Source organism: Struthio camelus, chromosome 2 (assembly GCF_040807025.1).
Source record: "Struthio camelus isolate bStrCam1 chromosome 2, bStrCam1.hap1, whole genome shotgun sequence".
NCBI lineage: Eukaryota > Metazoa > Chordata > Aves > Struthioniformes > Struthionidae > Struthio > Struthio camelus.
In genome coordinates this window covers 169,962,429-169,985,984 of record NC_090943.1, presented here as the reverse complement: position 1 = coordinate 169,985,984, position 23,556 = coordinate 169,962,429, and the positions used below count along the sequence as shown (strand labels likewise).

Sequence of the window (23,556 nt, the reverse complement as noted above, 5' to 3'; positions counted from 1 at the left end):
AGCTTCTGTTGGAAATTCTGTAATAGTTCGGCTCAAAGGAGTAGATTGCTAATAATAGTGGCTGTTTAAATGTGCTGCAGTGTGTCAAGTGGACAAGTCCTGTGGTTTGGAGTTAGCAAAAGTTTTAGTTAGACCGGCTTCTGAGAAACCTGCAAGAGCAGACGCACAGGGGGAGGCAAAAAAGGGTTAAAATCATGGGAAAATGCACTACAAAGTGGTTGCCACAAAGCTGTGAAGCTGATGCCAAGCACATGGGTGGCAGTTACAGGCCTCTGATGACTATTAGCAGTCAAAAACCCAACCTTCGTTTAAAGCTTATTTAAGCAAAGCATCCTGCACAAGTAAAGTAGCCCCGTTGAACCTCTTGTCGCTCCTTCTCTGGGAATGATGAAGCCGTGGAGGAGCTTTGGGTGGTTTTAATGTTGGAAAATGATGATAATAACAAAAAAAGAAAGCTCTCTAGCTCCCCTTCTCATAGGGCAGATTTGGGTGCCCTGGGCAGAGCTGGCTTGTGGCTGACCACAGGGAGCCCCTATAGTCTCTGTCATCTTCACTGTGCTGATGGCCCTGATGTGGGTATTTGCCTGTCCCAGGCAAGTCGCGTTATCAGACACTGTGTAAGGCTACATCAGGCTACCTACTTCGGCTAAACTTCTGGCATAGAGCCTGCATCAATGAATTAGTGGTTAATAAGCATTTTAATGAAAGAAAGCATTGAAGAGTGTTGTTTCAGAACTACATGCAAGTTTCTGGACGCTAAGTGGTATCCGTGGTGCTCAGTGATTAATGTGTGTCCGTCTCCTTTGATGGCCTCTTGGGCTGAGGGACGTGCGACTCGAATGTCTGTGCTTAAATCTCAGCTACTTGACTGATGCTTCTCCTATATCCTCAGGCAACTCCTTTCCTTCTTCTGAAAGAAGCTGAGTAAGGGGGCGTTTTTAGTCATGTGCAGTCAGAACTCAGATCTTTGTGGCAAAACCTTTCTGTCGATCAACTAATGTTTATGTACTACCCTGAATGTGAAGAGTCTGACTTTTAGCCTAGCCTCAACCTGTCTTTTTTACATCCTTTCTTCACCTGAGTAGGAAACGTTTCAGAAGAGTGAGCTGTCAGGTTGCTATGGTGCACAGCACCACTGGGAGAGGTTAGGGTTCCCCGTCAGTTCCCTTCTTTGCTGCAGCAATGCTGCAGACAAGAAGCTATGTGGGACCTTCCAAAGCCATGTGAGACCTTCCAAAGCCATGCAGTACAACTGGAGGCCTTGTTCTTTTTAAAGACTGGCAAGGAAATTCTTTGGATTTGCTGGTCTTAGTGCAGGGACCAGCATGCCGTAAGTTTCCATTTCTCCTTGCTTCCCAGGCCCTGCGGGGATCTCCATGGGGAGAGCAAGTACTATTGTTCCTACAAGAATTTTGCTTTCCAGGGAAAAGTCCATATTCTTTGTCTGCCACAGGAGCTTCACACCCATATTACTCACTGGTTTTTCCTAGCGTTTGCTAGGACTGTGATGAGATGGTGTTGTGCAAGGAGGTGCAAGTTATCTTTGCCCACTTTCTGAGCTGATTGTGACAGCCCATAGCCGTTATTGCAGCAGCCTATGTATGTATAATATCTAGTCTTTTTATGACAGCTCGTGTCATACATGTTCTCTGCTGAGCATCCCCCTTCAGAGGCTGTGAGGTGAGCTCCTTTCAAAGTGATAAGTGGTCTTAATTATTGATATATCTTCTCTCTTTTTGTCTTTGCAGCCACCCAGATTGATCCTAGCGAACTACAGGAACTTTTTCAGGAGACTTCAGCCAACGTCTTCCGAATTAACTCCAATGGTGCGTATAATGAAGGATTTCGTAGGTAATTGTGTGCTGTCCTGCTGATGACGAGTGTTCGTGTACATGGTGTATGGCAGGTCCTGTTGTCGAGGAGCAAATATTAATGCAGGGTTTTTTGGTCTTTGTTTTTTTTTTTTTTTTTTTTTTTTTTGCTGCAGCACATGTACAATACACAGTTCTTTATAAGATGTAAAAATATTCCACCATATGTTGCATTAAACAGGCACAGATATATCCCAATCCTTACGGAGACCACATCGTTTTCTATTTTTAATTGTGTCATCTGTTACAATAGGGAGTTAGAACTCAGAAAGGTGGAACAAGCCAGACTCATTCTCTAATGTGCTGCAGTGCTACCACATTCAGAGCCTGTCATATGAGCTCGCAGACTATCATCTCCCTTATAGAAACACCAACACCAAAACTCTTGTATTATTCTTCACTCCATAGATTGAATAGGGAGGCTGTTCCTGCTCATGTCTCCTTGGACACTGGAGCTGCAGAGCGCTTCCTTCCTTTGGAGATGTGCTCTGAAACAGCAGTGCTTTGTTGGATTGAGCAGGAGGGCTGTACTTTGCAGTTAGAGATAGACTGACTTGCTGAATGGTAGTTAATGCAATGGTGTCCTAGTTCTAAGATACGTTATTACCAAACAAGAATTTAAATTATGAGTGCTGATGTTATAGTGGACCTTGAAATTGCTTCTGAACGGCCTGATCAGCTTCTTTCTATGGTCTATTCTGTGTCTATGGGCCTTGGGAAGGAATTGGGCAAGAGAGAGGGCTGGGGTAGATGTAAAGGAAGGGTCTTAGTACCTCCTTGCTTTTGTAATCACTCCCCTCGCCCCCCGCCCCCGGTGCAAAATCACTTCTCAGGGAAAGGGCCTTAGTCCCACAGCAAGATACCTTCAGTAGGAAGCTAAGGAGACAAAGGAGTTAAAGCTGTCTGCCTCCATTGCTCTCCAACACTTTGTGTGAATATCAGGAAAGTTTTAGGATCGACTGCTTCTGGGATGATGATAGCCTGTACCAGATTCGCTTGGTCCAGTGGTGGCCAGGTATACTGACTCAGGTTCACCAGCATATCATCCTGGTACATGGCTTTGGTCACTGTCTGCACTCTGTATTAGATGTCTGATTGCACGTGAAAGCTTGGCTTGGAGAGCTTTAAGCTGTCCTCTTGCCAGTTGCTGTCTGATGATGAGAGTGACTGCCAGGGAGTGAAGTCCCTGTGTGTTCATCCAGTGCTAGCAGTTGTTAAAAAATAATCTGGGCAAGAGGGACAATGCAATTGCTAGAAGGATGGGAGCAAGACTTCTAAAATGTAGTCCTCCCTTGTCTACAGGGATTTTTGCATGCGATAGAGCAGTCCAGTCTCCATCTGCCAGGCAAATACAAGCACCAGTTTTTCTATGACCATATCAGATTGGTAAGTTCAAGTTTACTTCTGACAATCATAGCTTGAGTCAGAGCTTCAGGTCCTTGTGCAGCACAGATATACCTCACCCAAGCACGTGAACCTCGTTACAACTCTCCGCTATCCCACAAGGTGAAGATGAGGGCCTGAAACAAGGCCCTGGGTAGGCGTCATGAAGATATACAAGTGCCCAGCTTGCTGTAATATCAGGAGGAAAATGCTTCTTTGCATCTTCTTTTGAGCCTAGGGATGGAATAACGCTGTGCAACAGGCAAGGATAGGATCTGTCTGGTTAGAAAGCAATTTTACAGGAAAAGACCTGGGGGTACTGGTCAGCAACGAGGTGAACATGAATTAACAGAAATCTTTTCTGCACCTAATGGGAGAGTGTAAGGAAAGTGGAGCCAGACTTTTCTCTGACCTGAATGATGGAAGAACAAGAGGTGATTGTCATAGGTTGGTATGTGGGAAATTCCAAATTAATTTGAGGAAAAGATTGACCATGAGGGTGGTCACACTTTGCAACAGGGACCTGGAGAGGCTGTGGGATCTTCATCCTTTAAGATGTTCAGAACTGGTGAAGGCCTTGAGCAACCTGCTTTCATTGGATCTACTTTGACAAAAAGGTTGGACTGAAGACCTCCAGAAGTTACCCCAACCTGTGTGAGTCTGTGATTCTTCATTAGTTTCTCAGAATCTCAGTTACTGCACATACAAGATGATTCTGAACTGGTCAAAAGCAAAACAGGAAATAGACGTTTCACGTTTATTTATTTTTTGTTATTTTTAATTGATGCATTACACAAATGGTTGTTCGAAGCACTCATTTATAGTCTTCTGGCAGCCTCCTTCACAAAAAAGAAGCTGAGAAATTCAGTCACAGAAAGTCATCCTTGGGTTACCAGTGATATTTGCCCTTTGGGATACTGGATAGTAGTGATGGGATGGACGGTCCTTGAGGTGACGTACGACTACGTGTTGCAGAAGGTGGAAAAGGGCCTTGAGAAAACTCCAAAGCTGTGACCTGGGCTGGTGGCCACTGTGGATGGTTGAACCTCTCAGGTGTGAGCGCAAGTACTCAGCTTTGCCTGCAGATGGGGGCACGATTTATAATATGCAGAAGTACCAGAATTAGCATCGATCCTGCTTGCTCCAGCCTTAATAGTGGCAACGTAACAAGGATACTGTAGGCTTCTGCTGTTGAATAGGAACCCAGTGTAGAGTGAAGTTTTACAACCTGCTTGCGAGTCTGTGTATGTTAATACTCAAGCTAGCTAGATCAAGATTGACTTGGTGAACCTCTGCTGTAATCACAACTCCTTGCTGTGGAGGAGTTTATCCTGAGAAACCCTTAAAATGATCAGGGCACTGTTTTTGAAATGCCATGATCCAATTTCTGTTTTTATTCTTCTTTGTAATTGCAATAATCCAAATTCAGTTAGCTTTAGACCAATTTCTGGCTGTCTTTGTTTTTCTTCTTGAGCAGGTAGTGTGTGTTTTCTGTTAGAGCTGCCTATACTGCATTCTCTCTGAAGCAGGTAATGATGGTGCCTACACTTAGACTATTTTGTAAAATTGGAGAGAGTACAGAGAAGAGCTATCACAACTGTTTGAAGTCTGCAAATCAGGCTTTAAAAATGCATGCCATATAGACTTCTGTTTGAGATATCTGAGAGGACTTGATCATGGTCTGTAAGTACCTCTGTGGAAAGAAAAACATCAAATAGATGATAGCATAGGGCTCATTAATCTCACATTCTCACCCATAACAAGATCAGGAGATGGGAGTCAAAGCTAGACAAATTCAATCTTTCTGTATGAGGATAACTAACCATTAGAAGTGCTTGCTGATGGGACATGATGGATTTGGCATTGCTTGGAACATTCAAATCAAGATTCAGATGTCTTCTTATGAGATGTACTTTAGTCCTTCTGCAGTCTATGGTCTTGATGTAGGAGTGATGGGATGAAATTTTATGCTGGGAAATCAGATTGGATAATCAGAATTGCTATCTCTGGTCCTTAAAATCTATGAATCTCTGAATTTATAATGCTTTTTAAAGTGCTTTTAGGTTGAAGAAATGCCCATAAGATACTGTACTGTTGTTTCTCTGTTCACTGCCCATATTATTTTCTGTCTGCTAAAGTGAATTTGATTCACTGAGCTTGCGGGTGGCTTCTTTGCAGCTTCCTTCCCCAAAAGTGCGTACAGCTTCACCCGGGAAGAAGGTGGTGAAAGTAGCGCTTAGGTTCTGCAAAGCTAGTACATATTAAGTAAAGAAGCTTATCGGGTTATAAAATGGGAAAAGGTGTCCATGATCCCATCTGCCTTGTACAGCTGTGATATGATCTCTGCGGTAAACCCTGCAAGCTCCATCCTGGAGCATGTAGCAAAAGTCAGTGCTATCACTGGTGGACCACCAGCTGAGCGGCAGAGCGAGGAGTAGAGCTTCTGCACTGCAGACGCTCATCGGGTGACACTGTACTCCTCTTGTGCTGGGCATGGTGTGTTTCAGGTCCTTCAACGGTGCAGTGAATTGAATCACAGCTCCCCTTTCCCTCCTCTTCCTGCCTCATGCCAGCCTCTTTGGGGATTTCCAGGCTCCTCGTTGCTTTTGGAGACTGAACTGTGCAGCTGAAATTCTCTACTTGCCTTCGATTCATTCAAATTCGATTCAAATTCTCTACTAGCCTCCCCTCCATCCCTGGAAAGGTGATGGAACAGCTCCTCCTGAAGGTCATCACTAAGCATCTGGAGGACAAGAAGGTGATCAGGAGTAGTCAGCATGGATTCACCAAAGGGAAATCATGCTTGACCAATCTGATAGCCTTCTATGACGGAATGACTTGCTGGGTAGATGAGGGGAGAGCAGTGGATGTTGTCTACCTGGACTTCAGCAAGGCTTTTGACACTGTCTCCCATCACATCCTCCTAGGTAAGCTCAGGAAGTGTGGGCTAGATGAGTGGCCAGTGAGGTGGCTTGAGAACTGGCTGGATGGCCGAGCTCAGAGGGTTGTGGTGAATGGCGCAGAGTCAAGTTGGAGGCCTGTGGCTAGTGGTGTCCCCCAGGGGTCAGTCCTGGCTCCAGTCTTGTTCAATGTGTTCATCAATGACCTGGAGGAAGGGACAGAGTGCACCCTCAGCAAGTTTGCTGATGATACTAAACTGGGGGGAGAGGCTGACACACCAGAAGACTGTGCTGCCATTCAGAGGGACCTGGACGGGCTGGAGAGGTGGGCGGAGAGGAACCTCATGAAGTTCCACAAAGGCAAGTGCAAGGTCCTGCACCTAGGCAGGAATAATCCCCTGCACCAGTACAGGCTGGGGACTGACCTGTTGGAAAGTAGCTCTGCCGAGAAGGACCTGGGAGTGCTGGTGGACAACAAGTTAAACATGAGCCAGCAATGTGCCCTTGTGGCCAAGAAGGCCAATGGGATGCTGGGGTGCATGAGGCAGAGTGTTGCTAGCAGGTGGAGGGAGGTGATCCTGCCCCTCTCCTCAGCCCTGGGGAGGCCTCCCCTGGAGTACTGTGTCCAGTTCTGGGCTCCCCAGGACAAGAGAGCCATGGCACTCCTGGAGAGAGTCCAGCGGAGGGCTACCAAGATGATTAGAGGGCTGGAGCATCTCTCCTCTGAAGAAAGACTGCAAGAGCTGGGCCTGTTCAGCCTGGAGAAGAGAAGATTGAGAGGGGATCTCATCAACGTGTACAAGTATCTGAAGGGGGAGTGTCAAGAGGATGAGGCCAGCCTCTTCTCCGTGGTGCCCAGCAACAGGACAAGAGGCAATGGGCAGAAACTGAACCACAGGAAGTTCCATCTGAACCTGAGAAAAAACTTCTTCACTGTGAGGGTGACAGAACATTGGGACAGGTTGCCCAGAGAGGTGGTGGAGTCTCCTTCCCTGGAGATATTCAAAAGCCGTCTGGATGTGATCCTGGGCAATATGCTCTAGGTGACCCTGCTTGAGCAGGGAGGTTGGACTAGATGATCTCCAGAGGTCCCTTCCAACCTAAACGATTCTGTGATTCTGTGATTCTGTGATTCGAGGTCCTGAGGGCGTCATGAGCTCACCCCTACCAGACCCTTGTTGTTTGAACTCCCAAATTGCCAAGTTGTGGGCAGTCTCACTATATTTTTTCTATCCTTGGGGAAAAGGGATCTCTAACGAAACAAGAAATCAACTGTGTACTGGGTTTTTAAAGCACAGTTGATTTTTATTGATTAGTACTGCAGAAGTAGTAAGTGTTGCACACTTTGCCCCTCTCTGTTTTCCTTGCTCTTTTGGTAGAAGTCTGCCGAAATTCTCCTTTAGCAGTTCGGGACTTGCCTTCGGGACAAGGGGAATCTTTGCAGTTTGGAGCTGGCCTTGGCTGCTCTTGAATACAAGTGCCTCCTGCTCCCTTTTTCCGCTATGGAAACGAGGATCTTCACCATGCATTGAATAAAAGCCTGAGCCACGACCACTGGTTCAATGTATGCGCTAGTGGATCACTCTCTGGCCAGGTTGTAACCTCAGGGACTTTTTCTAACCTTATAGAAGGTTAAATTTTAAACTTACAGAAGTACGAAGAGGTAGAAGGGTGTCTTTTCTGTTCTTTGCATCTGCTGTCTTTATGTCTAATTCTTTGTGAACGGTCTCTGTTGAGCACAGGGAAGTTTGCCTGATAGGGCTTTGGCTTTTGGGAGTTTTGGGAGTTTCTATTTAGTTTTTTGTCTATTTGTTTTGTTACAGGGAAAAAAAAGCACAAAAGCAAACTCAAGTACCAGCTGAATTTTTCTGATTGATGGTGTTTTTTTTTAAAATCTAATTTTCTGAAGATTTTGCATTCTCTTTCAGAGTATGCCTTTTAGCTGCCTCTCAGTAAATGCCTTATAAATAAGTAAAATAAATAACATTCCTAAAAAGAGTTGTTTTAGTGCATGGTGCAGGGGTGATCACTGGAGGACACACTGGAGTGATCAGACCTGTTCTGGCCAGATGGAGAACCTGAGGTCTCTGATAGGTCTCTTTTCTGTAATTCTTTCTATTTGCTCGTTAATGACTCCACATGACAAGTTGGTGCCATGTATGGTCCAGGGGCTGAGCCAAGGATTGTTCATCATCCCGTAGGTGTGATAAATTTGCCGTTGCCATCTCAGGATTGTCTCTCATCTGCCATTGATTTTAAGGTTTGCAACAGCATAGAAGATGATTGGAGCCAAACTCTCAGTTTGTGTAAATCAGTGTCATTCCAACAGCGTACCTCTGCTGCACATACCTCATCCTGGAGATCTACCCTACTGCCTTTTAAATACTATATGTACAAGGCTTTTTTAGTGATACCTCTGTGTTTTAACACTGGCCTCTCAGTATCTCTCCAGCACAGCTGGATGTGTTGCATGACAGTTACTGCTTGAACCATCAGAAGTGGTATATGATCTTTTGAGAAGAATTTTCCACACCCATCACAGAAACCAGGATGATTTTGACGGAACTCTTCTTGACCAGTCCCAAAATATAGGAGAGCTCTTTGGACCACCATGAGGTCCAAAAGACTTGGGTTTAAGTCTCAGTTCTGCCGTTTCCCATGTGAGAGCCATGTCAAATGCCAACCTTTTGGCTGTTCCAGAGTGCATCTCTCTAAACTTGTCCTTTAGGAAACACTGACCTTTATATAAGAGTGTCAATATTATGTTTGAATTGGAATATTAGATACAATTTTAGGATAGGACTTAATCCTGAGCTATTTTCTCCCCTGGCAGACAAACTCTTTGCTCTACTCTTGCATTCCTGTCGGAAGATCCTTTGTGTGTATGTGTTTTCCAAAATATTAAATGAATGAGAAAGATCTTGGATTTGTCCTAGTGTGAAATGGTACATGTTTGAAGGATTACAGTAGGAAAGCTGCTTCTTACTCCGTTCTGCTCTGAAGTATGCGGTAGCAAACGTCTGTCCTGTTATTGCAAAGAAATACCCGCATATCTGATCTCTGTCTTCCATCAAGCTCTCGTGTTCACGTGTAGGGAGACCTTGGCAAAATAGCCTTAACTTTGAATTGTCTTGTTTTTGCAGCTCAGGTTAGGAGGGTATCTGAATGCTATCGCTGCTTCCTTGAGTTGAACATACGAGTGCTGCATCCTCAGAAATTCAGTATCCACACAAGTGCTTTCGCTACCTTGACTCACTCTCCTTTCTCTGAGCAAGCGCTAGGCTCTGCAGCACGCTCAAGGGCTAATCAATCCAGAAATATTTTTAGAAGATACTGAATTTTGCCTTTGAAATAGGCAGAATATAGGTTGCATTAGGGATTGATATATTAGGATTGTGGTGCAGGAAGAGAGGGAATTATAATATCTGTGAATTTCTGGAAGATCAGTGCTGTGCTCCTAGAGAAGCAAAAGGATGTTAGTGAAAACTCTCAATTAATTCTTTAGAACAGTGTGCATCCAGCAAAGGATAATAATTATTAGCTCAATTGTAGACAGATCCTTGAAGCTTTATCTTCGTGATTTGCCAAATGCTGTACTGAAATCTCCTGTTGCGATCTTGCACAAGGCAGAAAATATATAGCAGTATTCAAGCTTGTTTTGAATATTCCTGTTGTCCAGGAGCGTAATTACATTTTATGCTGTTGGTAGCTTTTGGTGTCAACCCAGAAAATCCCAAAAGTGAAGAGCAGATTCAATTTTGTCTGTCAGTGAAAAAATAGTTAAGTGACTTGTTCAAAGTTACAAACGGAACTGAAGGCTGCAGAGTCATTAAAATAAAGGATTTCTTAAATTTCCAGTGAAATAATTAAGCCGTGTCACTAATCTGTTCTTTTTCCTTCCTTAAATATTGAAGCATGACTGGTAATGGGCTATGAGTTTTTATAACTGAAAGTGTCCTGAGAAAATCCCAAAAGTAAATAATGAGAATGTCATATATTTAGCATCTTTCATTGTGAAAGATCTTCAAGTGCTTTGCATACTTGATATGCTAAGTGCAAAAGTAGTAGCCTCCTATTAATTTGAAAGTGAAGTTGAGACAGTAAACATTTAAGGGTGTAAAAAGGCAACAGCACTCCTAGATTTCTGCCACTGTTGCATTTATAACATATTTACATATATATACACACATATATACACATATACATATATACAATATGTATATATAAAATGGTAGATTTTAGTGGTATAGCTTAAGTAAAAGTCAGCATAAGGGCCAAATTACACTTTTGATTTACAAGATCCCCATTGTTAGTTTTTTTAACTAACATTTGTTGCATTGATTTTTTCTTAAATCTTAAGTCATTGTGTATTGCCAAACAAAACATGTTTCCAGCTTCTAGCTACTCTAATGGATCACTTAGAGCAGAGTATTCCCCTCTCCTAATGCAAAAGCGCATGCAGCTCTCTGGCTCAAACACACTAGATAATCACAGTAGAGCACCCCATTGGCCTATCTGTCTGAGCCAAAACCTAGAAAAGTGTCGAACCTTGAACAAAGAGAGTGCAAAAATACAAGAATGGAAGATAGAGTTCAGCCTATTAATTGTTATTCTGAACAATTAATTGTGTTTTTATGCAGTTTTTTACTTCTTCAGGGAGGGCATGCTCCCAGCCACAAGTGCTTCATGCGCAGGTCTGTGGGTCCTGAGGGATGGGTTTCCTGCAGTTTTCCGCTCCTGCTAGAGCTACGTAGATCTCCCGTCCCAAAGCACAACTGCCTCCAGCCCTGGAAATTTTATGCAGTTGCACATTAAGAGCTAGAAAGTTTGGGGCTGGCAGAGTCAGAAGTCCTAGCGCTGGTAGCGTTAACCTCTCTGGACCATTGCAGGGATGTTTGAAGGCATCGCTGCAAGAGGACAAAGGAGTGGATGTGTCATGGTGTGAAGGAGAGCAGTGTGAGGCTTTGTGGCTCTTCGCAAGAAGCTCCTTGGCTCTGCACAAGAGAGGGGCAGGAAGATGCTCGTTAGGAAATATAGCCAATAAGCAAGAGAACTGTGTCCTTTGGGGAGTGAACCTGCACGTAACACGTGAAATCACTGTTCCTGCGTCCGAGGGGCCCAGTTTATCCGTTTTGATGTCATGGCCATTGCCGGATGGCGTCCCGTTTTGTCTCATGGGTTGCCTGTCCAAACACTGCTTGACTGTGTAGCTTTGAAAGAAAGTGAATTTAAAAAAAAAAAAAAAAAAAGAACAAAAATTCAATATTTTTCTCTGAGCAGGTGTACTACTTCTTTATCTTTTCTTTCTGTCTTGTTGACAGTGACCTCCTTGGAAAGAAGCCTTAGATCTCTGGGGACCTCAAATGATACTCAAGAGCTACAGGATGGACTGTGAGTCTGTTTTGAATTGCTACAGGTCTCTCTTTGTCCCAGCCTTTTCATTTTCTCCTCATCTATCCTCGCTTTTTCTTCTGTCTTTCTTACAGCTGGCCACCTTTTTATCAGGTTTACTTCATTTTCTTCCTTTTTGTCCATGATTAATGATGGTAGGACACGTATTGATCATATAAAGTTTTGCCTGTGCTGGTTTCAGATGGCAGAGAATGGTAGATAGATAACAGAAAATGATTGTCCACGCTGAAAGAGGGTTTTTTTGTGGTTGTATATATATATTTTTTTAATGTGAGGCCAGCCTTGGACACTTGTGTAGCTTTTTCCTTTCTTTTTCTCCCCTCTTTGCCAAAGATAGTAAATCTAAGAGGAGAAAATGAGAGAAGACTGGTACTGGAGCTTGCATCGCAGCATCACACGAGACAACACAGAGAAAATGAAAGTTTCACTTGCAATAGATACAGTTCATTAAACTCTCTTCTGGGTATATGTATACACAAACACGCACAGTTGGCTTTCATTGTACACATGCTAATTAGAGAATTAGAATGGCTTTTTCCAAATGTAGTGCAATTTATTAAAGCTACTTCTCTTAATGTAGCCTGCCTGCAAAAATCAGGTACTTAGGACTTGGTTCCGATTTTGCGGACATAACTGCAACTCCCGCTGAGGTTAGGCTGTGAACAGAGGGGAGAATTTGCTTCTATTTCTTTTTAACATGATTTAGTCTGCTAAGTAGGAAGTCCCATGTTTCCAACGATTTTGTCTGTCCTGACCAAGATTTTCAAAACAGATGTGCTTAGCAGAACATGCCCATTGCATTTAGCCAAAAAGTGGTTTTATGCTTCATAGACATACCTGATGGACCTGGCTGGCCTTTCTAGATGCAGTTTAGTCTCAGGCTGGTTTGTAGTCTCTCTCCTCTCTGCAGTCCATTGCATTCAACTGTGCATCAGATCTGCTCTAATTCCCATGTACACTGTTTCACAAACTTCTAGATTAAAAATAGCAATAATAATAATAGCCAGAAGATTTAGAACTAAATATAGGAGATTGGAGAGGATGTCAGAGTAAGAAGTCAGCCTGTGTAGATCGTTGTAATCAGGAAAAATGTTTGCGTGTACGAAATTATTTGCAGCATAAACCGTCCTGGTAGCTGCTGGAAATCCCTAACTCAGACAGGCCTTTTTATCACCCAGTGCAGCTATTATGCTTGCACTCCTAAACTATTCTTTATTTTATTCAAGAATCAATTCCCTGACTCTTCAGAGCACTTCAAAAATATGGGTAAATAGTTTTCTTCTTTCCTGAGCAGTTACATGAACATAGATGCATAACGTAGTAATTGCAATAATTATTTTTGATCTCGGAATTACCATTACTTGTCCAGATAGCTAAGCATAGATTATTTTTTATTTTAACCGTGCTTCCCTGCCCCCGTCATCAGCCTCTGAGGTCCTCCAGCTCTCCCCTTCCTCCCTCGTGGTTCGGCTCCTCTTCCAGGGCTCCAGCAGCAGGACTCTCCTGATTTTTCCCATTTGGCTTGGTGCATCTCTGAGCCGAAGCATTGCAAGGTGCCATGCAGAGAAGACCAGCAGCTGCTAACACTGATGTGTCCTTTGCTTTGCCCCCCAATTCCACAGCCAGATGTGAGCAAGTCGCCTTGAATGCTCTGCCTGCATCTCTGCCTGTCTCTCATGAGGGCTGCACCAGCCAAAAACAGAACGCCCTGGATCATGAGAGATGGTAGTGCTGCCTATGTTTCTTTACGTTCAGGAACAGGCAGAGAGGTCAGCCCTTCAGGTGAGACCTCTGAAAGCATTTTCTGCTTTTCCAGCTTGCAAATCACAGTTTAATCTCTTACCCCTTTGCCACTAACAGGTGCGCAGTCCTGCCACATAGGACATTTAGCTAGCGTGATTTGTACCCTGCAAAACTATTTGCTTACTTAGCTGCAGAGTTTTGCCAAAACAAAAAACTAAAGTTGTCTGACTCTTTTTCAAATACATGCAAACTTTCCAAATCTTATGCAGGGTGCTTGTAAGAGCATCATGGGAAAGCTGATTCAGATGAAAGAAGACTTCTTCATGTCAGGTAGGGCTATTCTAGGTCCTTCTCTGAAATAGTGTCACTCCCTTTGAGAGCTAAGTTATGCAGAATACGGACTGTGTTGTGGCAAGTGAATTTGAGATAGTTCATCAAAACAGCAAATCCAGAAAAACCAAGTGCCAGCTGTAATTAGTGCAAGTATATTATGTATGCACAGAACAAAGTGAATAATTATGGTCAAAGCTCTGCATAGAGCCAACTCAGGTACCTGTGTGCTATATGCTTGGAGCTGGAAGTGCCAGAAAATGAAATGTAGATGCACATAAGAAGCTCTAGGTGGAGTCGGCTGAATGCAGCTAACTCGTATTAATTGGGAAGGAAAAGAGGAACAAGAGGAAGGGGGACGCGGTAGAGCTGGGGTGAAAAGCTAGGACCACTAGGCCAAGACTGCTGAAAGCTTTCTCCAGTGATGGTTGGCTACAGACAGGTTATGAAGTACTGATACATTCACAGAAAGTCTACTGTTGTTTTTTTTTTTTTTCCTTCTAATCTTTGGTTTAATAATCCAAGCTCCCAAGGAATTGCTCTCCCTCCTTATCCAGAAAACGAAGCAGTCCATGACTTCAGGCACTGAAGGTAGCTAACTGTTAATTTAGGCAAATATAGTTAGTCACGCAGATAAATAACTCTCTCTGAGAAAGAGAGAAAGCCATTTTCTGTTCTTATTAGAAGGTACCCTCAAAAAGAGAAGCTGGAAATGCAGACATCCCTGTAACCTGGGCGATGTCCTCCAAGGAATGTGTTACACTCCCCCGTGAACTCTTGTTTTCCCACATTTGTTCGTTATGGATGAAGCAAGTTGTGGGTGATGGACACCTGTGCCCAACTGAATGCGGAGGCATGGGTCCCAGCATATTTGATGGCTCTAACAGTACGTTGAAGCCACAACACTGAGCTGTTAGTGGTAGAAAGGGTCTGTGATTCCTTTTTCATGTCCTGTGGAAACTGGCTTACCATGACAGCTGCCCTTATTCTCCAAATCAGTCTTCCTGAATTGCTCACCCGTACAAGTATGTCTCCTCATTGTACGTGTAGCCTGAGCTTACCTTATACCAGGTACAAGGAGGTCAAGAACAATATTGTGCTGTGTTACAGTCATAGCTTAATACCCTTTTTCACGTGTGTCTGGGTTATGTCACATGAGTTTTTATGTTGCAGCATTTTTTGATCCTTTAACAGTCAATACCAGGAGAATTTACCTGTTTAGGGAAGGGTTGTGAGAAGGATGTTGTTGAGGCTTTTAGCACTGAAGAGAATTTTTCCTATGTCCATTCTGCAAAATGTGTTGATTTCTCCTACTTTGAACAGCAGCCTGCCTTTTGGCTTCTGCTTCCCTTCCCCCATTGACGTGATTTGTACATTTATTTTTTTGTAATAATATTTTTTTTTCCTTTTTCTGCAATTGAGAGAGGACTCAGCTCTGCACTTCTACGATGTGTGAAAATGAGCCTCCTTTTCTTGTAGAAGTGATGTGGCAACAGTCAGTACTCTCTGTTATAACTCTCTCCCATTTCCCTGAAAAAAACAGACATCCTGACACAGCAAGATCGCTATAAGAGAACCCACAAGGACACAAACACTTCTGTATTCAAATCCTGGTTAAAGTGGTGCACAGCAGAGAATTCCTATGGCCGTAATTTGGGTGTCACATGTGAGCAGTAACAGTGAATAGTTCCCCTCAAAGTGGTCACTGTCTGCAGAACACTGATGAAATGCATGCTTTTCAATGTATAATACTCTAATGATTTTATTAGGGCTGTGCAGTAAAGCTGATTACAGGACAGTACTAAAAAGGAATTTCAGAGTATTTTCGGAACAGGAAGCCCAGCTAGAGATCTGAGCAGCTCAGGGACGAATCGAAGGCAATCGTCCTAACAGAAGCAAAAAGTGCAGCTTTTGGATCGGTGCTTGCGTATGGCTTTTGGCCAAACAGAAACCTCACAAGGGACCTTTTTTCCCTGGGGTTGCAAGCTGTGCCAAAATACATGGATGGTTTGGCTAATCTTTCCTGTGATTAAAAAAGCCTCTATCTTCCTCACCCTTCCCCAAGAAATTTGCCGTGTCACCAGAAGAATTTCGTTGTGTGAGAAAAACGACTTCATCAATTTAGTTTGCAGTCACCACAGCCCTGACTCAAGTGAGACCTATGGTAAATCCCGCCAATGAGACATATGCGGGGTGCCCAATTTGGGGTGCTCTCAGGAGGAGAAGCATCTCTGTTCCAGCCTGAAACCTGTCTGAACAACAAGAGTCAATTAAAGAATGACAATGAGTCTACTTAGGCTCATCCCTTACCTGGTAGTCTGCTGGACTTGTAGAAGTGCTTTTGAAACGCCTTGGTGTTCAGGGTGTATATGTTGAGTCTAAGATAGATTGGATCCAGCTGTGGCTCTTTCTTGACAAAGGCCATTTGTGGCACCTTCATATCCATATCCATATAAGGCACCTACAGGTGTCCATGTGAGCTCGGTCAGTGGTGTCTACTGAGCTTTAGCTCACCTTAAAGTAGATATCTGGTCCACTGGCAGACTCTTGAGGCAATTGAGATGTGCTAGGGTAGGAGACACATATGTAGGGCCAGTTCTGCACAGGAGTTGGACTGTCTATTCACTTCGGAAATAATAGCTGTAGGCCTGGAGGGACCCTGGGACATCTCAAGGACATCTGGCTGCCCACCTCAATTAAATGAGATCATTTCTGCTGCTATTTCTGCAACCCTCAGGGCTACTGATTAAAGAAGTTCAGATTCTTCCCACTGAAATGATATTAAAGCAAGAACCATAGTAACCCTTGGCTTTCTCTTGAGTTGTGGTGTGACTCTTACCTTAGCTGGACTGCAATGCCCTGTGGGGATGTCCAGCTTTCTGTACGTGTGCTCCAGGGAGGCCGAACGGTAGTTCTCACTGCGAAGAGCCTCACCCCCTGGCTGGGGCAGGCAGGGTGAATCCGCACTCCTTGACATTTGTGCATTGTCTTAAAACAATAACCGTTTTTTTTTTTTTTTCTTCACTGTTGCATTTTATCATTTCTGCATATTATTTCTTTTTTTTTTCCTCCTCCTTAGGTTTGATAAGTTGGCAGGATAGCTTGGAAAATAAATGATTTATAAAAACAGCTCCTGTTAAGATGATTTTAATTCTTGTGGAATGCAGATTCGTATGGAGTAGAAAGATGTTTTAAAGTCATAATTTACTGAAAGAAGATTTTTTAAAGTATATCAGACAGAGGCTTTTAAGTGTCAGCATGTTTAATTAAGGATAGGATTTAATAATATTTTATATGGCTTTGTTATTCTGCTTGTATAAGCTTAAAAAAAAAAGATTTCCATAAATATTTTGAAACGTCGTTTTGATTCTGTTAATATGTTAAACCCTTCAAAGTAATACCTTCCCTGTTAAACTCAAAGCAGTCGGATTAACTTTATCTATCCTCTATTTATCGCTGCTGGCATCAGTTTCTGACATGAAAACCCTTCTAGGTTTGGCAGTAAAAATGGGTTACCAGATTGCAACATTTACATTTAACTGTATAATACACTTGCCTTAGTAATAATTACATTTGTGTGACAGATCTCACCCTTAAGATTCCCAGCGTACCAGACGTGTGACATCTCTGTGATAAATTATGGAAGCTTGTGTTGCACTGCAGAACGCTCTGAGAGCGATAAATTCATCTGCTTTTGACCACTTCCCCTGCTTCGAGGGGTCCTTGAAGGGGTCCTTCGCCTACCTGAGCAGTTCCTAATGGTCACTACAAATCAGTCTGTCGGATAGAAGTTTTCCTTTTCCGTGTTTTTCCTCCCAAATTGTCCTTATCAGAGGTCTGAGATGGACAGAAACCCTGGCCAAAGCAACAGCTTCTTCCCACATCAGTATACCAGTCTTTGGAAATAGACTGGGGAAAAGGGTCTGCGGTAACGTCCCCAGGCTTTTATGCCGTCTTGAACGCAGCTGTGGGTAAATGGAGAGCCGGTTATCATCTTTACCGCTACCAGTGACCAGATGCTGTAGATATAGGTCTGCCCCCTGCCCCAAACACCCATTTTGATCTCATTCCTAAGGTTAAAAGTATATACCCCCACCTTGGAGGCCAAAGACATCCTTAAGCAAGCGCTCTGGAGCAGGAAAATTCGACACTAGCAGAAACCTTGATTTTGCTGTGTGTAAACACGATAATCGTGCTTGGTCTTCTCATAAAATTGATCCAGGATATTTATTTGGGAAATGCTGAATTCACACTGTTTTTTTGTTTGTGTGCCCCCCTACTCCTATTCCTAGCGAAAGTATTGTCATCTTTAATTTTGATTTTACTTTTATGCCGTTTTCATGTATTGGAAATGAAAATATGGTTCTTGGATGGGTTAAAGACTGGCATTTTGAGTCAACAGGGCAAAATTCCTCCTCCTCTAAAAAAAAAAAAAAAGAAACTAACATTAAATATTTTGCCTCTTCCCTCCCACAGAGTTAGAGATAGCAAAAGAAAAGTTTGCTTTCTGCTAGCACAATTTTTTGGGGGGAAGGGATTGAAATATCCACAGGCAGGAAGTTTATTATACAACATGAGATCCTAAATGGAGTGACTTGCCCCTTTTGTAAACTCTTTTGAGTTCTAGGGGGGGAAGATGCATGTTTACAGTAAGTTTTTATGCCCATACTTGCACAGTCAGCAATGCAGTTCATATTGATTGACAAGAGGGACCTGTGGGATGAAGTTGGTTTAATAATTCATGTCTGCCTGCCCGGACCGCGCTGTTGTGAGGACCGAGCATCCATTCTGCAGCGGAGTCCTGCAGGAGTCTGACACGCTAATCCAAACATGCTGATATTTAGTGAAATACTTCCATTGGTTTCGTGTAAGGTCTCATATATTTCCTGAGACTTGTGCTGGCTGTAAAGCCAGGAGCGGCATTCCCATCAGCTGGAATTACGTTTCTTCTGATCCGTGCCTTTGGGTGATACATTCAGTAGCAGTTCGTCAGGCTGTCCGTGGAAGCAATTAACATCCTGGAGAAGGTTTGCTGGGTTTGAAAAAGCAACAAATAGAGCCCAGTCTTAGAGAACAGTGCGAGGATCAGCTGAGCAGTTGCTTGCTGAAGAAGTCCTTCTCTCTCGCTAATACCGCTGCATTTTTCCTCTGCAGTGCTCTGTCGGATGAGTCCCTTCACACTGCCCTTGAGCAGGGCTGTAATAAACCCTCTGCATCGAGACACCCGTCTTCCCACTGCGGGAGGCACCTCCGTTTTAAGCAGTTCTTGGACAATCTGTATGGATGGCATATGTTTTGACTGACTAAGGGGGTGATTTTCGGCAAGTAACACTCCAAACGAGGAGCTGAAGGCAAGGAGTGGTACAGAAGATCAAGGGGCAGTTTCCTAGGGGGTCGGGTTTAAACCCTGTTTCCTAATTTGTTTGAAAAGGAACTAGATAAGCCAGCCAAAGATGCACTTTGGGGAAATGGCCTGGAGGATGAAAAGTGAATAATGCCGGATAAAAACTGCAAAGACGAGAAAAGCAACTCAAAAGTCTCCTTTACACAAATGGTAACGTTGAGACCATTGACTGGCTGTTAGCAATGTCACAGCTTTGGAAATTTAGCGCTTAGCTTAGCCCATTTATTCTGGAAAACACTTCTGATCAGCCGTGGGTCCATACCCTCCTCCTGAATAACCAAGCTGAAGGTCGGATATTCAACAGACATGCGTGTTGTATTTTGAAGGAAGTCAAACCTCGAGGGAAGTGCATATGTTTACCAGAACATTTTATATTGCTGTCTCCTTATATTCTCTCCCCCAGCATTCACTAAACACAGATGCAATTTGTACATGAAGCGCCTGCCTGTTCCCATCCTGTGATCTTCATATGTTCAGTCTTGCAGAATAATGAATAAGCAATGTCATGCCTCTTCCCTAGATTGCAATGTCACAGAGCAGGAACTTCTTCTTTCTAGATTTAAGAGAACGAAGGAAAAAAAACCCAGAATCTCAGTTTGCCAGTACATATGCTTAGGGGTTGAAGTAGCTATGAGGAATTTTCCTCCTCCTCTAAGAGTTATTTTATTAATATTGATACAGTAAATAAATCCAGAAGGTTGACTGTGCACGTGACCCCTTCACTGCACAATGGTAAACAGTTCAATAAAGTTTGAGGGTTTGAGCAACAAGAGTGCTGTGCACTTGGTCCCATGGCAACAACCACGTTTCTAAAGGTGCAGACAAAGAAAGCAAACTTGTTAAAGCATTCAAAAGGCAGAGCATTCAGCAAAGTGTTTTGCTTAGCAATATTTCTTCATTTCTTTTTCGTAAGCTGCAGCAAATGTTAACCCTGTGCACCAAAATGTTGTCTACTACTCTTTTGAATGGTGTTGAAGATGATAATATCTGCCCTTTGGGGTGAGAAAAAATAAAAAAAAAGATAAATCTTTTGCCTTGAGAGGAGGTGGTAGTGGCTGGAGTCCAGTCTTGCTTCTTGGAGGCAAAGCCTAGTGGGGAAAATGCAAAAATAACAGTGAAGGAAGAAGTGGCAGCTTTTGTTTCTGGTGCTGACACCCAAGAGGTACAAACTGAAAAATCCTGGATATGGCCGAGAACAGTGCACAGTCCGGTCAGTCCTGTCTGGTAAACTTGTACCACCATTGAGCCAAAGCACTGCTTTTGGTTGCCCGTTTGATTATGAATTTACAAAGGGCTGTAGAAGAAGCTGACTGGGCTGGTTAAGATGCAAAAGGAAAGACGGATGGTACAGGCATGAGGAGAGATGAAGGAGCATTACTCGCTCCAGCACACCCGTGCCTGGACAAAGGAAGGAGCAGAAACTCAACCTTGGACTGTGGATGGTATCGCTGACGTAGCTGAACCGGGAGAAGAAGCTATTGTGATGTTGGAGAGCGATGCTGGAGTGGATTGGGTTGTTTAAAGTCTGTAGATGGAGTCCCAAGACCTGAAAAAGGTTCACGCAGTCAATGCCTCGAGTGCTTCCTGCTTATGCACAGGAAAATCTTTCCAGCTCCGATGTTAAGCTCTAAGTGCACTTGTTTCCTTTCAATATAATTACTGAGTAAGAAAGTCTGGAATGTCCTGGTGCCTGACCTGTTTTAGTTGTGTATTTGTGGTACTTTGTATGACTGCACTGGAGTTATTGTATGGCCAGGTCACCAATAAAGCCATCTTAGATGTTCCAGCTGGTGACGACGGATCATTTCTGCGTGTGGAACATTTAACAGCCTGAACTAGCACTTTGCAAATGGAATTGAACATGGGCTAGCATTAGCTGCTGAGACGTTTGAGAAGGTGGGCAAAGAGCTGAGCTATTTACCAAGAACGAAGTTACAGCAGCATGTTGACAGAAGCTTTAGATTATAGTGTCGATAAAGCCCCTCAGCCTCTCCTGCTTGATTCGCAGCTAGTGAAGAGGGAAAAATCCAAATATGTCACATTGTCTGAGGAACATAAATGAAAGAAAGTAAGATTATTGTATTGCTGAGCATGGCAAATTCCCCCAAGCCCTGTAGAATAATGTATTTTAGCCTTGCTGTACAGTTTATAAAGGTCAGTTTGCACTTCAGTTACAAATCTAGGCTTAGAGGTTGTAAAGGACATAGTGAAAAATAGTGATTTAATCTATCTATCTATCTATCTATATGTATATAAATTACCTCTTGGAATGCTAATAATATTTCAAGTTCATTTGCAAAAAGATTTCACAATACTGTGGAAGCAGTCATTTTAAAAGCCTCAGTGCCTTCGTGCTGAAAATCTAGGTCCCAGTTTTATTTCTTCGTTTTGCAGGTGTACAAAATAAGGTCTGTGAATTTTTAAGGTTTTACAGGGAATTAATCACAAACTCGGGGAAGAATCTTGTATTCAAGAGATTCAGTCAAATAACAAGTCAAGCTTAATTAAAAAGAACGCACAGTTGTTCTCCTCCATCCTTTTTTTTTTTTTTTTTTCCTATTCTCCTCTTTATTAGCATTCTGGAATTTTTTGTGTGTTTTCAGTTTTTTTGTTTATTTATTTATTTTTTAATTGAGTATAATTTCACTCAGGATCAGGATCACAGGGTCTTTGCATCCCAGTGACATCTAGGGTTGAATAGGATGACCTAAGAAAAAGGTGTTAGGCAGTGAGTAAATGTACAAGAAAAGAAATAACCTTTTTTTTTTTTTTTTTTTTCCTGTCTAGAAACACGCAGAATGGGACAAGAAATGTTAGTTTTCGAGTAGGTGTGTAGACACCTTTGGGTTTTACTCTGCTGGACCTAACCGCAGGTCGCAGTCATCCCTTAGTGCTCTAAATGTCTCTTCTTTTTCTTGGCTATGCCTGTGCAACCAAATTAACGACAAGCCATAAAGACAGAAATCTGGGTCACATGGTAAAGGTTACTAGATTTTGGTACCAGAACATGCTAATTATGGCACTGAAAAGGGAATTTGACTAGACCTAGATAAATTATTACGTTCCGCAGACTTATAGATGGAGATTTTTTCCTTTCTCATCAGCCAAGGGAAGTCCTGTCCCTTGACCCCCTTGCTGCAATCTAGTTTATGCGTATCTTGAGTCAACCATTTATTCCTGAGAGATGGACAATTTAAAAAAAAACAAAAAACAAAAAACATTTATTTTTACAGCAAAAGCGGTGCTACCTCTGGCATTGTACTTGTCATAGTGGTTTTCTATGTAGGGGGATAATGGTGAGGGAGGGAAAATGGAGTCAAGAAAGGGGGAAAAAAGGGAAAAAAAAAGGAAAACTTGGAAGATGCTCTATTGAAATCTGTCCATGGTGCATGTAGCTCCTGAGCTGCCTGGGTTCGTCTAAAGAGGCAAGCGGCTGATGGGTGGATTCGCAGAAGGAGTGATGAGCTGGGGAGACGGGGTATGGCATTGCTGCCCGGCCGAGCCGGTCGCAGCCCTATGGCCATGGCCGTGGCCTTAGAGCGCTCCAGGCACCTGCCAAATGTGCTGTTAAATGTGCTGGTTGGGGCTTATTATTCACAGGCAAGTAATGCCAGCTCTAGTTCATCTTAATTTTCAGAAGTTGCTGAGGCTCGGTTTCTTTCTGCTCAGGAAGCATAACCAACAAGTATTATTTTAGCATCCAAGTATGTAATTATAGATAAATTGTGCATATAAGTGTGTATATATATGTGTGTGTGTTTATGTGTATACACGACATGCAGACACCCATACATAGATATATAATAATCTGTCTGTTTCAAGTTTCTAAATGTCTTGTGTGTCGGCGTGAGGAGTGGCCAGGTCGGCGCATGAGTCTAGGCAGGGAAGGAGGTAAAATGAACAAAATTAAACTGGGATTCGGGTTTTTCAGTAAGCTGCAGCACTCTTTCAGCAGCTATGGTTTAAGGGACACAGCACGTGCGGTGCTCTTCATACGCTTGCCAAATAGGAAGATGCTGGATAAAGAGGAAAAAAGAGATGCTTATGCTTCTCAGCGATGCTTATATGCCAGTAAAAGCAAAACGCATTATATTTGCTTGTGAAGCTATTCCTTAATCCAGATGCCGGCTCACAGAGTGATTGTGTAGCTCTTAGAAAGCCAGAGCATCTCTTATTACAGTTGTCCCGATTCTCATTTTTGTAGAAAATGCATTTCCCCTAGACCGGTCAGAGGAATTTTGCCAGTCTACCCATCCAAATAATGTATATAAAACCATATGTGCACCTGCTTCCCTTCCGGCATCCCGTGGTGGGGCTGCAAGGTGGGGCGAGCTGGGAGGATCTGGTTTGTGCACGAGCTGCTGTGCCTGATCAGCACAAGGAGATTGTTCCTGCGCAGATGGGAAGTGTTACTGCAAAGTGCACCTTGGTGGCCTGCCTCTCCAGTGTCTTCCTTCAGTATTTTGCGGTACTCGGCGCGAACGACAAGTAACCCTGAGCAGTGTAATTTATT

At 43.1% G+C, this 23,556-nt stretch overlaps 1 protein-coding gene across 43 annotated transcripts in view; it reads left to right on the top strand.

Annotated features, from left to right (window-relative positions):
* TSNARE1 (t-SNARE domain containing 1) overlaps window positions 1–23,556 on the top strand; it is a 482,568-nt gene that overhangs the window by 166,538 nt on the left and 292,474 nt on the right. For all 43 annotated transcript variants that reach the window (XR_011139363.1, XR_011139365.1, XR_011139361.1 and 40 more), the window contains 2 exons: window positions 1,749–1,826; window positions 11,476–11,545. Coding sequence is in view for 37 of the 43 variants with exons in the window: in XM_068933469.1 (XP_068789570.1) it covers window positions 1,749–1,826; window positions 11,476–11,545 (148 nt within the window). In the remaining 6 variants the exon portion in view is untranslated. The remainder of the gene's footprint in view (window positions 1–1,748; window positions 1,827–11,475; window positions 11,546–23,556) is intronic.